At 42.4% G+C, this 14,595-nt stretch overlaps 1 protein-coding gene across 4 annotated transcripts in view; it reads left to right on the top strand.

Annotated features, from left to right (window-relative positions):
- Nucleotides 1-895: 895 nt before the first annotated feature.
- The window catches only part of CDCA7L (cell division cycle associated 7 like), a 42,069-nt gene continuing 28,369 nt past the window's right edge, over nucleotides 896-14,595 (top strand). For 3 of the 4 annotated variants that reach the window (XM_057731722.1, XM_057731721.1, XM_057731720.1), the window contains exon 1: nucleotides 896-1,026. In XM_057731722.1, the coding sequence (XP_057587705.1) occupies nucleotides 1,003-1,026 (24 nt within the window). In that variant the 5' untranslated portion in view covers nucleotides 896-1,002. The other variant, XM_057731725.1, reaches the window with a different exon arrangement.

Here is a 14,595-nt window from a genome sequence, read left to right as displayed (position 1 = left end):
ATAACTCCAAATTTACATTTATTTGCATCCTATTACTGAACTTATCACCATTATTAACTAAAGGTATTATTTGAATCCGTTGTTAATTTATTAATCAAATTAATTATATTATTACACTTATTTACCTCTAGTACATTTATATCATGTCAGTGGCTGATTCCGACTGTAAGCTCCAACAGAGCAGGAGCCCGTTTTTTGTTCCAGTTTGTGTACACAGCGCCTGACACACAGCAGTAGGTGCTCAGCCAATATTTGTTTATCAGCCTTCCTGAACTCTAAAACTTTCTGTCTAGTGATGCCTACGTGTACAGTGGTATAGAACAGACCGTCTAAAGTTCCAGGAGGGTTTGCAGTTCCCCACCCCCGGGGGCCTTGGTTGCTAGTTTTGCAAAGTGAACCCTGAAGCAAGTGTTTTGAGAGGCGTCAGAACCCCGCCCCTTTACAACTGCAAAACAGAACGAGTTCTGAGGCAGCCCTAAAATGCTTTCCCGGAGCAGAGACGCCGATTGCAGCAGCGGCTCTGCGCTCCAGGGTTCTACCTGGAATAAACCCTGCAAAGATTCGGCGGGCGCCGCAGCCGGGCGTGCCAGCTGGAGGCTGCGCCGGGACTGCCCCCTCTCATTTCTCCCGCGCGAAACCCGGCCGGACGGCTCCACTCCCTCCCTCCGCTGCAGGGGGGATCCGGGCGCCCCCAGATTGGTAGCCACCTCTGGCGGCGCCCAGCCGCAGCCCCTCTCGCGCCGCCTGCAAAGCGAAGTTCACGGGTCGCAAAGTGTGGGTTCTGTAAGCGGAGCCTCGCGGGCTGGCGCGGCGGTGCCGAGTGGGCGGTGCGGGGCACTCCCCCTGTCCCGGGCGCCGAGTGCGCCCCTCCCCCGGCCCGCCCGAGCTCCGGGCGGAGCGAGCGCGCTGCGCGGCCGCGAGCGTTCTCCGTGCGCCGGGTCCGTGGCGAGCCAGGCTCCCTTAGCCGCGTGCTGGGAGGAGGCCGGAGCCCAGCGGGGAAGGATGGCGTTGGCGACTCGCTCGCAGGTGAGGGTCTGGCCGCCCGCCGCAGCCCGGACGCACCCACGGCCTGCCTTCCTTTTGCGCCTGGCCCTGCGCCCCGCCTTGGGTTGGAAACGTGGCCCTCGGCTGCCGGCTGCCGCGTTGTGGATCGGGCGCGCCCAGTCCCGCCGACGCTGGCGCGGGCGCGCCCCGCAGGTGTGTGCGGTGGGTTACCGTCGTGCCACCCGGAGCGCAGAGGCCGGGTGCCCCCGCCCGCGGGCCTCGCCGCCGGCCGGCTGGGGGCTTGGGGGGTCGCAGGCCGGGCTGCTGCGGCCGCGAACCCCAGGAGTGGACGCGCTCGAGGGCAGTGCGGGCGGGGAGGCCTCAGGGGTGCAGCGACTGCGTTTGCGGCGCTCGTGGGACGGGGGAGCGGGAAGCTTTTTTTGGTGCGCACCCCCCACTTTCTCCGGATTTGGCACAGAGATGAGTAAGTTTAAGTGTAATTTTCTAAAATACATAGTCGAGAATCGGGCCAGTTCAACTTGGATAATGGAGTTTAAAAGGAATTGCTTTTGTATTTGTTCTAGAACTTTTGTAAAAGTTTTCAAGAAACTTGTAACCGTTTGGGGGAACTGGCAGCGTCATTAGACCAGGTTAAAAAAAAGATTCAAGATCCCAAATCGTATATCCAGCACTATCCCAGTTACCCATTATGGTTTTAACTAGGTCTTACAAATCTCATTAATGAGCTCCCAAATCTTACAGTGGGTGGTGGGAATGTGGACTTCGGTTCTGTTTTCTTTTTTACTTTTTGAAAGCACTTTCTCTACTTTCTAGTAATGAATATGCATATTTTATTCAGAGGTAAGCAATAAAAACTTTTTCAAACGAACTAAAAATAAAACTTTTAGAAAGGGAAGGAAGCAGCTTGTGGGAGCCCGAGAGATGCTTTGTGTGAGGGTTGGGTTTTGTTTTTTTTTTTTTGCTTTTGTGAGCGCCTCTGAGTGACTGCTTCCACCTTATCTTTGGCTGGTGTTTACTTCTCTTCACCTGGGTGCTGGGCCAACCCAGGAGTTGGGAGACGCGAAGCGGCCGGGGTCCAGCTTCTGGGGTGGTCGGTGGTGCCTGAGCCCTTGACGCTGTCACTTGCCTGGGTCTGGCGGCACATTAAAGACTGAGCCACTAATGTTCACTTTGGCCATTTGGTGATTTCTGAAAGACTTCCTGAAAATGGACACCTGAGAAAAATCTATTGTGGATGTTTATAAGAAAGTGTTTTTAAATTTCTCCAGTGAAGGGAGGAATTAAAAGCAAAGCAAAGTAACTGAAGAAGGCTTAATTGTTTTTGTTTTTGCCATTGGTCTTAGCATATGATTAGTATCGTAGGCTTTTAGAAGGTTCGAGTTTCTGCAGGATTTAAACCCTCTGGAGGGAGCTTGTGAATTTCATCAGAAAATGTATCTTCTTAATGTATCATTCCTGAAACCTGTTGTTCTGGTGGTGCTGCACCATCCACTACTTAAATATACAGTTCCTGCTTAAGAAATTTAAAATGTCCCAGAATGTGTAGTTGGAAATGAACATTTTACTATCAAATAAAGAGGCTAATTTTTGGTAACTCTAAAGTGTTAAATAAACTATTTACCATGTGGAGGTAAGCCACAAATTATATCTGACCCATTATGCATCCATTAGGGCACATTATTTGTGAAAGGTGTGATCAGGTTTCTCCCCCTCCCTTGTCAAAAGACCTCCTCATTGACAGGGCAAATGAAGATGCCTAAGGATTTTTCCAATGGAAATGTTCCTGTTCATCGTAGTTTAAGTGTGAGCATATTATAGTCTCTTTATTTTAAATGAGTGGAGAGTGGTTCTATGGGGTGGCGAGTGACTGTGGATAAGAGCACTTAATGAACATTTCAGGCCCAGCAAGATGTTAAACTTGTGTGATTCTTCTTTGTACCCAAGCCTTATGCGTAAAGCAGTGTGATGAACGGCCTGAAGCTTCATTAGTGCACACTGAAGGAAGGCTAAGCCCAGTGTGCAGTGGGTTTTAATCTAACTCATACAGCAGATACAATATCCATCCCTTGGAGGGTGCAGAGCCGGAAGGGGCTTTAGTAAAGCAGCTTAGGCCCGATGTTATGAGTAAAGGGAACTAGTCACGGAGGAGACAAGACATTCATTTAAATTCTGAACTCCTTTCTAGTCTCTGCTTTTCTGCAGCCTCACCAGTGTGTCCGATTTGATGTCCTCTGACAGTGATCACAGCTCCCCTGGGCTCAAGTCCTTGTTTGGGCTGACCACTGTGTCTTTGTGCTTTTGTACTGAATGACAGGAATAATGCCCAATAAAGACGAGGGGATGGTCCCTTACTGAGAGCGCTCAGCTGTGGAGCTTGCTGGAGCTGGAGGATGGGACTGCCTCAGCTTCCTAGCAGAGAGGCTGGGAGGTCCTGAACGTTGGTGTGGTCCTTTCACTCTCTTCTAGTGCCAGGGTGCAGGTTGGACCCTTAGAGAAGGAAATTATGCTAAATGTTCTAATGAATATGCCTGGAGCATGCTGTTTGGTGGAGAAAAGGAATTTTTCTGAAAGTGACCTCACAGCCAAAAGTGTACCCATCTGATCCTGTGGTTTAAAATACGTGCCCAGAGCCCCAGAAGCTGGTCACAGAGGGGCGGTCATTTGTGACTTCTTAGAAGGCCAGCACAATGATTTGCCATTTTAATAATCTCATATTTAAAAGGCCACTTGTTCATCGTTTTGATGTACTGCTGACCTCCCATCCATGAAAGAGCTGAATTCTCAGGGATGAGGAGAAACCTCAGATAGCACAGCAATTCCGATCTGGTCAGGTACACAGAACAGAAAACCATAAGATACTTATGTGACTTAAAACAATTTATTAGGAACCGTACAGTCAATTAAAGAAAAAGATCAGTAAGGCCATTTGAATAGAACAGTCTAGACATGCTAATTTTAAATTGCCCTTGAGAATTCTCTATTACTGTCTTTGAGCTACAGTTTAGAGTTTTTACCTCCAAGATACAGTTTTGTTTTATAGAAGACATAGCTTTATTGCATCAAAGTGGAATTGTTCCAGGCCCCTTGGGGAGGGACAGAGACTGGAAAATATTTGTGGGATAATTTTCTTTTCTTTTTGAAAAGCAGTGGTTTGTGAATTTTTTTAGATAGGACCATTCAGAGGCATAGTTAGCATATAGCTGAAGTTAACATGCAGGGTAGTTTTCTTATATAGTGATAAATGCCAGCGCCCTGTGTGTAGTGCAGAAATAGGTTGTGGAGTCTCACAGTGAAAGGGGCCAGACTTTTAGTTCGAGTGTTTGACGGCTTCCTGCCTGTTTTTCCTCATGACCATCAGCTGACGGAAGGCCTCCTGACTGGGTTAGTCCATTTGTCAGATGTTCTTTTAGCACCTACTGTGTGCTAGGTATTCTGTCAGTTATGGTAGAAGAAACAAAGACACAGAAAACACTGATCTTTCCCCAGGAGCCCCATCAAAGGTCACCCTGGAACTCCTTGCCCCTTGTGCCTTTGCCAGAGCTCAGCTGACTCCTGCTCTGAGCTGTGGCAACCTAGGCGGCCTTGGGTTTTGGGGATGGGAGAAGACCTTAAGAGTCATCCTTCCCCAACCCCCCACCACGCTCCAAGGAAGGGAAACGATCATTTCCTTTTGAAAGTCATGGTGTGCTAGGTACTTAACATTAACAGATTTAATCCTCACTGTAGTTCCATGAAGTAGGTTGTATTATCTGCATTTTAAAGATAAGGCTAACTTAGTGATTTGCTCGGGGCAACCTGGCAAGGAAAGAGCTGAGCCAGAATTCTGTCTGCACAGCCAGGGTTTGACTCTTGCTGCTAGAATCACCAGGTCTTGGCAGATCACACAACTTTGGCTGAAATGTTATGAGGCTAGAAATCCTTCCTCAACTTACAGGGCCATTGAGATGATCAAGGACATGCCAAGTTTAACATACTATTTAAATGGAAGGTGGTGTTGTCAGCTCTTCGGGGTTTTCTTGTGATGTCTTTGCCCCTCCCTTTAAAGAGAAGGGTTGGAGCCTTAACAGCAGCTGGTCTGGTTCTTTTTAAGGAATTGGACAAGTTATGCTTTGAGCAGGAGTCCTTAGATGCTGTCTGTAAAAATCAGCTTGGGAATATAAATAAGCTTGACAAAGTTCTTATATAGGAATGACTTTTAGATGAATTTCATAGAAGCTGAGAAGGAAACAAAAATTGAACATTGCTGTTCATCCCTACTCTCTGGGCATCATTTTCTAAATATTTTCCATTTAATGTTTGCCTGTGTCCAAGTCACCACTTTTGCTTAACTTTTATAGTGTGATTGCTATTTGAATTCTGCTTTTTTGGTACTGTCAGTACTATTTTTGTAAGCAGCTTGGAGGTCCTCACAGTTTTTTATTTTCAGTGACTGTAGTGTTTCACTCAGATACGTATGTTTTGTATTTTCTGTTGAAAAATTTTAAATTATTTTTTAACAAATAAATTTAAGAAACTGCAATGAATGTCTTGGAGTGGTACTTACCATATGCCCTGGGTTGAAGTCCGCGCTGTTTTTAATTGCGGTTTCCTTATTGTGTACTTACTGTCTGGTTGAATGTGCCTGATTTTCAGTAGAAGGGAACCTCTCACATATTGTTTTCCTAAGGCATTTCCCCTTTTGTTTTGCTGTATTAGCTGAGAGAAGGCACTTTTTGCTCAAGTTAGAATCAGGGTTCATGATAAAGGGCCTGAAATAATGACTGTTTTCGTCCTGAACGTAGAGCCCCTAAGTTAAGCTTTCTTTGGTCTTGCTTATTTTAACTATAAATCATCTTCTAGGTGGCATTTCCGAAAATATGTTGTCATTGAAGTTTAAATGTCCGAAGGTTAGGTAGTAGGTTCACTCATTATAAAGTGGTTACTGAGAGCCCCCCAAAAAAGTATTTCTTGATGTAGGTGATGGTTATAATGGGTGGGTACAGTTTGTAGAACTTCACAGAGCTGTGCACTTAAGATCCAGGCATTTTCTGGTTGCATGTTGCAGTTAAAACGTTAACAAAATAGCGTATCGAATCCCCAGGTAGGAAGTTCGAGTCCTGAGGCCTGTGCTTTTGGACAGCCCAGGCTGCCAGGTGTGTGGTGACACCTTCCCAGGTGTTTTGTGTCCTGACAGTTGAACCCGTATCCTCAGTGCTGGGCGTAGTCCAGGGATCCCTCCCCACAGACCCCCTCGCCTTTTCCCCCAAACCCTCCAGAGCAGCAGTAGTGCTGTGTGGGCACACCCCAGTATTTAAGCTCTGCTGCTGGAGGATCCTATGGACCTGGCCAGTGCCTTATATTTGTGAGTAAGCTCCTGCCTTTTAGTCTTTTGGCTCAAGGCCTGGCCCTCCCTTGGCTGCTGCTGGTAGAACTCCTTCTCTGTTAGGAGGCCCAGGATTTACCCCAAGGTAATGGCTGATCACCCCAAATCACATGGCACGCCCAAATGAAGGGCCTGGCATATCGTAGTTGTTAAATATTTGTTGAATTTTTAAATTAAGAAAGATGGTTTAGGGCTGTCAGTGTATAGTGAGTTGCAGGCATGAGTTATGACAGGCTGGAGTGGGGCTTCTGGAAATTTTTCCTTGGACTAATTTGGTGGAGGCCAGTTCATGCCTGCCCTAGAAGCCTGGTGGTGTGCAGTCCCACCCTGCCTGTGCAGGAGATCTTCTCATTAATCTCCAGTTTTGTCTTTAAAAGTCATGCCTATCCTGTGATACTTTTTTAAGACAAAAATGTTATTTTAAACTAATCTTGTGGGGAAAAAATTCCCCTCCGCTGTCCTACGTGTGGTCCTGAAAGCCCTCTGGCTGTCACTGAGCTCTCCAGCTTAAGGAACATGGAACTGCCAAGTATAAAATTTAGAACTCAAACCTTTAATAAACCCTGAAATAGAACAGATATCTCCCTGCCCACTCCCCAACCCCACACTGTCTTTTTACTTAAAGCTCCATGACTCTGAGGATCTTTAAGTTGGGGGGTGGGGGAAGGATTTTTATTGATATTGAATTCCCCAAGAATATTTTTTAGTGCAAAATGACTAGTGCCCTTTATTTTGTTCCCCATTAGCATTGGTTTGAAATGGAAAGTTAAGAAAAATAAAAGGACATTTAAAATCATTTATTTTTTTTTAATTTTTATTTTTTATTGAAGTATAGTTGATTTACAATGTGTTAGTTTCTGATGTACAGCAAAGTGATTCACTTATACATATATATATTGTTTTTCACATCTTTTTCCCTTATGGTTTATTATAGAATTTTATTTAATTTTTGGCTGCGTTGGGTCTTCATTGCTGTGCGTGGGCTTTTCTCTAGTGGCGAGTGGGAGCTACTCTTCCTTGTGGTGTGTAGGCTTCTCAGTGTGGTGGTTTCTCTTGTTGCAGAGCACGGACTCTAGGCCTGCGGGCTTCAGTAGTTGCAGCACAAGGGCTCAGTAGCTGTGGCTCGAGGGCTCTAGAGCACAGGCTTAGTAGTTGTGGCACTCGGGCTTATTTGCTCCAAGGCATGTAGGATCTTCCTGGCCCAGGGATTGAATCTGTGTCCCTTGCATTGACAGGCAGATTCTTAACCACTGCACCATGAGGGAAGTCCCTGTTATAGGATATTGAATATAGTTCCCTGTAATGTACAGTGGGACCTTGTTTATCTATTTTATATCTATTTTATTATATATAATATTTGGAAATCCCAAACTTTTAAATGTATCCTTCCCCCACCCCCTTTCCAATTTGGTGACCGTAAGTTTGTTTTCTGTCTGTGAGTCTGTTTCTTTTTTGTAAATAAGTTTATTTATATCATATTTTAGATTCCACATGTAAATGATATCATGATATTTGTCTTTTTCTAACTTACTTCACTTAGTATGATAATCTCTGAGTCCATCCATGTTGCTGCAAATGGCAAAATTTCATTCTTTTATGACTGAGTAATATTCCATTTTGTGTGTGTGTGTGTGTACACACCACATCTTCATTCATTCATCTGTAGATGGACATTTAGGTTGTTTCCATGTTTTGGCTATTGTGAATAGTGCTGCTGTGAACATAGGGTTGCATGTATATTTTTGGATTATGGTTTTGTCTGAGTAAATGTGCAGGAGTGGGATTGCTGGATCATATGGCAACTCTATTTTTAGTTTTTTGAGGAACTTCCACACTGTTTTCCATAGTGGCAGCACCAGTTTACATTCCCACCAACAGTGTAGGAGGGTTCCCTTTTCTGCACACCCTCTCCAGCATTTGTTATTTGTAGACTTTTTAAAGATGGCCATTCTGACCAGTGTGAGGTGATAACTCATTGTAGTTTTGATTTGCTTTTCTGTAAAAATTAGCGATGTTGAGCATGTTTTCATGTGTCTGTTGGTCACCTATATATCTTCTTTGGAGAAATGTCTGTTTAGGTCATCTGCCCTTTTTTTGATTGGGTTGTTTGTTTTTTTGTTATTGAGCTATATGATCTGTTTGTATATTTTGGAAAATAGACCCTTGTTTGTCACATAATTTGCAAATATTTTCTTTTGTAGGTTGTCTTATTTTGTTTATCCTTTTTTTTTTGTTGTGCAAAAGCTTATAAGATTGATCAGGTCTCATTTGTTTATTTTTGCTTTTATTTCTGTTACTGTGGGAGATTGCGCTAAGAAAACATTGCTACGATTTATATCAGAGAATGTTTTGCCTATTTTCTCTTCTACGAGTTTTGTTGTGTCATGCCTTATATTTAACTCTTTAAGCCATTTTGAGTTGATTTTTGTGTATGGTGAGAGGATGTGTTCTAACTTCACTGATTGACATGCAGCTGGCCAGCTTTCCCAACACCATTTGCTGAAGAGACTGTCTTTTCTCCATTCTATATTCTTGCCTCCTTTGTTGAAGATTAATTGACCGTAGTTGTGTGGGTTTATATCTGGGCTCTCTCTTCTGTTCCACTGATCCATATTTCTGTTTTTGTGCCAGTGCTATGCTGTTAAAAGTCACTTTTTATTGTTAATTTTCTGTTTTTTTCTGACAGTTGGTCCCAGGCATTTTTTATTGGGGGAGTGTTTTTAATTAAAATAGTTGAAGTCAGTGAGGCCTCATGCAGCCTTTCTCACACATGCACGTGGCCTCTTACAGAAGGCTTTCCTTATTTGACTTAAAAAAAAAAAACAAAAAACCACCTCATTCTCTTTTCCCCCATTGACAGCTTCAAAAACTCACTGAAAAGAGCATCTAGTTGTCCTCATGACCTTTATCGTACTAAGAGGATCCTCTTCCCCGGCTGTAATTAGGAGCTGAGAAAGGATGCGCTCTTAGGGAGTGTGTACGTTCAGCATGGCACAAAGCCAGGAGCCAAGTGGTGTCGGCAGCCTGCACGGGCCAGCGTCCCAGGGATTGTTTGGCATGTTTTCCACTAGCAGGGCAGAAGTGTGTCAAGAGGATCCCTGTATAAAGGCTTCCAGGGCTGCAGTGTGGGATGAAGAGTCTGCCCCCTCATCCCCCCAAAGTGTGAAGATCTGTTCAGTGCTTGTCTGCATTGAGCACAGGGACACTTGCCTCCCCTGAAAGACGATGTTCCCCCTGCCTCAGTGTTCTCCAGACTCCTGCGTCTACCTGTGAATTTCCTGCAAGTCCTCTAGGGTAACTTCGTTCCGCACTGCGTGGACGTGGCTGACCTCGAGGCTCCTAGAATTCTTCCTGACCGTCACCCCGTGTTTGGGTCCAGTGCCCTCCTGGACTGACTTCGCTGTTTGCGTTTATCACACCACATTGAACTTGACGGGATTGTCTGTGTCACCCCACTGTGATGACTCATTGCTCATTGGATCCCTTAGCATGGTGCCCGGCACATATTGGTACAATTACACTCTGTGATCACTTTTAAATTGAATTGATTTTCTTTCTTTCTTTTTTTTTTTTTAGCTCTTTTGTGGAATATAATTGCTTTACGCTGTTGTGCCAGTTTTTGAGGTACACCAAAGTGAATCAGCTGTATTTACACATATATCCCCATATCCCCTCCCTCCCGTGATTCCTTCCCACCCTCCCTATCCCAGTCCTCTAAATCATCACCCATCATCAAGTTGATCTCCCTGTGTTATGCAGCAGCTTCCCACTAGCTATTTAACGTTTGGTAGTGTATATATGTCAATGCTACTCTCTCACTTCGTCCCAGCTTCCCCTTCACCATCCCCCCGCTCTGTGTCCTCAAGTCCGTTCTCTACATCTGCGTCTTTATTCTTGTCCTGTCACTGGGTTCATCAGTACCATTCTTTTAGTTTCCATATATGTGCGTTAGCATACGGTATTTGTTTTACTGGCTTCCTTCACTCTGTATGACAGTCTCTAGATCCATCTACCTCACTGCAAATAACTCAGTTTCATTCCTTTTCCTGGCTGAGTAATATTCCTTTGTATATATGTGCCACATCTTCTTTATCCATTCATCTGTTGATGGGCACTTAGGTTGCTTCCATGTCCTGGCTGTTGTAAATAGTGCTGCGATGAACATTGTGGTACGTGTTTCTTTTTGGGTTGTGGTTTTCTGTGGGTATATGCCCAGTAGTGTAATCACTTTTAATAATGAACATTGATATAGCATCTTCTGCTTCATGGGATGCTTTCTAGTCATAGTTTGGAAGCCATCAGAGCTCTGTACAAATGCTCTTGTTCTTTTCCTTCTGGGTAAAAAATGGGAGGAATGCATTTTCCTGACCCCTGAAATAGGTAAGGCTGTTTGATGTGCTCTGGCTAATGAAATGTGAGTAGAAGTGTTATGTGTCATGTCCGGGTGGAATTCTTTAAAGCTAGTGCATCATCTACCCTGTCTGACTCCCCCTGCTGCTGCCTTTGCCTCTGTTCCCGAGGGTGGAAGCTCTGTCAGCCTGGGTCTTGTGTGAGGACAGTGTGGAGTGGTTCATCTGGCTGGCCTGGGACGAACACGTCATATGAGCAAGAAAGAAGCCTTTTTTGCTTTAGACCATTCAGACTTGGAGTTGTTTGCTGCTGCCTTATAACCTGTCCTGTCCTGACAGACATGCAAAGGCACGAGTATTTCAATTTGGATTCACTCTGTGGTTCTCATCTGAGTGAACTGGGGTTACGGCGATAATAGAAATATGTGGGCTTCTTTTGGCTTGTCGTTGTGGGTGGAGGGAATATGCCTGTTATTAAGTGGTTCAGAGTTCAGGGATGGTAAGTGCCCTGTAGCATCCGGGGCAGGAGAATCCCACGGAAGAAGCCACCAAAATGTCAGTAGCAGCTTGTTGAAAAACACTGAGAGCAGACTAGTCTGATTTGATAATAAGTCTTTTAGAGTACAGAGAAATCTTAACATTGGCTTCACGTTTCCTGTCTGCTGACCTTTCTGGAAAAGGAAATTACCCAGAACTTCCCAAGTGGTTTGGCTCACTTCCCTCCCAGGACCTCTGCCAAAACGTCAGTTCCTTGGCCACTCTTCTGAATAACTATTCTAACCCTAGACACAGGCAAGTCTGTAAATTTCCTCCCACTTACATTTTCTCTTTTGAAAATAGCGTTGCTTTTTTTTGCCTTTTTTATTGTGGTAGAATATATATAACATAAATTTTACTGTTTTAAACATTTTCAAGTGTACAATTCAGTGACATTAAGTACAGTCACATTGTTGTGCAACTGTCACCACTATTCATATCCAGAACTTTTTCATCACTCTAAACTGAAACTCTGTACTCATTAAACAATGTGCTATGCTCCTTCTTCCCCCCATCCCCTAGTAACCACCATTCTGCTCTCTGCTTTCTATTGCTATGAATTTGACTATTGTAAAGTACCTCTTATAACTGAAATCATACAGTATTTGTCCTTTCATGTCTGATGTATTTCACCTAGCATGTTTTCAAGGTTCATCTGTGTTCAAAGATGTTATCAGAATTTCATTCTTTTTAAAGGCTGAATAATAATCCATTGTATGTATATACCACATTCTGTTCATTCATCCATCCGTGGGCATTTGGGCTGTTTCTACCTTTTGGCTATTTTTAATAATGCTGCTGTAAACATTGGTATAAAATACCTGTTTGAATTCCTGCTTTCAGTACTTCTGGACATGTATCTAAAAGTGGAATTATTGGATCGTTTGGTAATTCTGTGTTTAATTTTGGGGGGAACAGTTGTATTGTTTGCAATACAACAGTTTGCACAGTGGCTGCACCATCTTACATTCCCACTAACAGTGCACAAATGTTCCAGCTTTTCCACGTACTCACCAACACTTATTTTCTATTTTTGTTGATAATAGCCATCCTAATGGGTGTGAAGTGGTATCTTTGTGGTTTTGATTTGTATTTCCCTAATGATTAGTGATGTTGAGCATCTTTTCCAGTGCTTATTAGCCATCTGCATATTTTTGGAGAAGTATCTGTTTAAGTCCTTTGCTCATTTTTAAATTGGGTTGTTTGTTTTTGTTGTTGTTGAGCTGTACTAGTTCTTTGCATATTCTGGATATTAACCCTTTATCAGATACATGATTTACAAATATTTTCTCCCATTCTCTAAGTTGTCTTTTTCATTCTCTTGTTACTATCCTTTGGTGCAGAAAAGTTTTTAATTTTGATCAAGTCCAGTTTATCTATTTTTTTTCTATTGTCTTTGCCTTCGGTGTCATATCCAAATAATCATTGCTAAATCCAATGTCATAAATTTTTCCTTCTATGTTTTCTTCCAAGAAAGAAAGAAGTTTTGTAGGTTTAGCTCTTAATGTTTAGGTCTTTGATGCATTTTGAGTTTTTCATAGATGGTATAAGGATCCAACTTCATTCTTTGCATGTGGAAACCCAGTTTTTCCAGCATCATTTGTTGAAAAGAGTGTCCTTTCCCCATTGAACAGTGTTGGTATCCTTGTCAAAAATCATTGGACCATCTAATCAAAAATCATTTGACCATCTATTCAAGGGTTTATTTCTGGGCTTTCTACTCTATTGCACTGATCTAAATGTCTGTCTTTATGCTAGGACCATGCTGTTTGGGTTAGTGTAGCTTTGTAGTAAGTATTGAAATCAGTAAGTGTGAGTCTTCCAATGAGGTTCTTCATTTTCAAGATTGTTTTGATTTTTCAAGGCCCCTTGAGATTCCACATGAATTTTAAGAAGGGCTTTTTTATTTTTGCAAAAAAGTGTTACTGATTTTGATGAGGACTGCATTGGGTATATAGATAGCTTTGGATAGTATCGTCATCTAAATAGTATTAAGTCCTCCAGTCTATGAACACATGATGTCTTTCCATTTATTTACGTCTTCATTAATTTTGTTCAGTGATGTTTTATAGTTTTCAGTGTACAAGCCTTTAGCCTCATCGCCCAAGTTAATTCCTAAGGTTTTTCTTGTTTTTGATGTTCACATAAATGGAGTTGTTAATTTCCTTTTCAGATTGTTCATTGTTAGTGTATAGAAATGCTGTTGATTTGTATTGAATTTGTTAATTAGTGCTAACAGTTTTTGTGGAATCTTTAGGATTTTCTACATAGATGGTTATGTCACCTGCAAACAGGTAATTTTACTGCTTTCTTTCCTGTTTGGATGCCTTTTATTTATTTTTGTTGTGTAATCGTTCTGATTAGAACTTCAAGTACTATGTTGAATAGAAGTGGTGAAAGTGGGTGTCCTTGTTTTGTTCATGATCTCAGGGGAAAGCTTTCAGTCTTTCACCATTGAGTATGGTATTAGCTGTGGATTTTTCGTATATGGCCTTTATTAGGTTGGTGATGTTTCCTTCCATTCTTTGCTGAGTATTTTTTTTTAAACCATGAAAGGGTATTGAATTTTGTCAAATGCTTTTCCTGCATCTCAAATTTCTGTTGAGATTTTTTTTCTTTCATTAGGTTAATGTTGTGCATTACATTGATTGATTTGCATATGTTGAACCATGTTGCATTCCAGAAGTATATCCCACTTGGTCATCTTGTATAATCCTTTTACTGTGATGCTGAATTTGGTTTGCTAGTATTTTTGCACCATAAGGGATATTGCTCTGTACTTCTCTTGTAGGTGCTTTGTCTGGCTTTGCTGTCAGGGTAATACCGGCCTCATAGAATCAATTAAGAAGTAGTCTCTCCTTTTCATTTTTTTTGAAGAGTTTGAGAAGGATTGGTGCCAATTTTTCTTTAAATGTTAAATAGAATTCTGGTCCTGGGATTTACTTTGTTGGGAGATTTTTCATTATTGATTCAAATCCTTACTAGTTAGAGGTCTTTTTAGGTTTTCTATTCTTCAGGAATCAGTCTTGGAAGGTTGTATGTTCTTAGGAATTTACCCATTTCATCTAGCTAGTCCAATTTGTTGACTTATAATTGTTCATAGTACTCTTTTATTCTTTTTATTTCTGCAAAATTGGTAGTAATGTCTCTGCTTTATTTCAGTAATTTGAATCTTCTTTTTGTCTTAGTCAATCAATCTACCTAAAAGTTTGTCAATTTTGTTATTGTCATAGAACCAACTTTTGGTGTTACTGATTTTTCTCTGCTGGTTTTCTATTCTTTATTTACCTCTGCTGTAATCTTTATTTCCTTCCTTCTGCTACCTTTGGGTTTATTAGCTGT

This window comes from Hippopotamus amphibius, chromosome 4, assembly GCF_030028045.1.
Source record: "Hippopotamus amphibius kiboko isolate mHipAmp2 chromosome 4, mHipAmp2.hap2, whole genome shotgun sequence".
Lineage (NCBI taxonomy): Eukaryota > Metazoa > Chordata > Mammalia > Artiodactyla > Hippopotamidae > Hippopotamus > Hippopotamus amphibius.
Note: the sequence above shows the minus strand (reverse complement) of the source record. Positions and strands in the feature narration are given on the sequence as shown.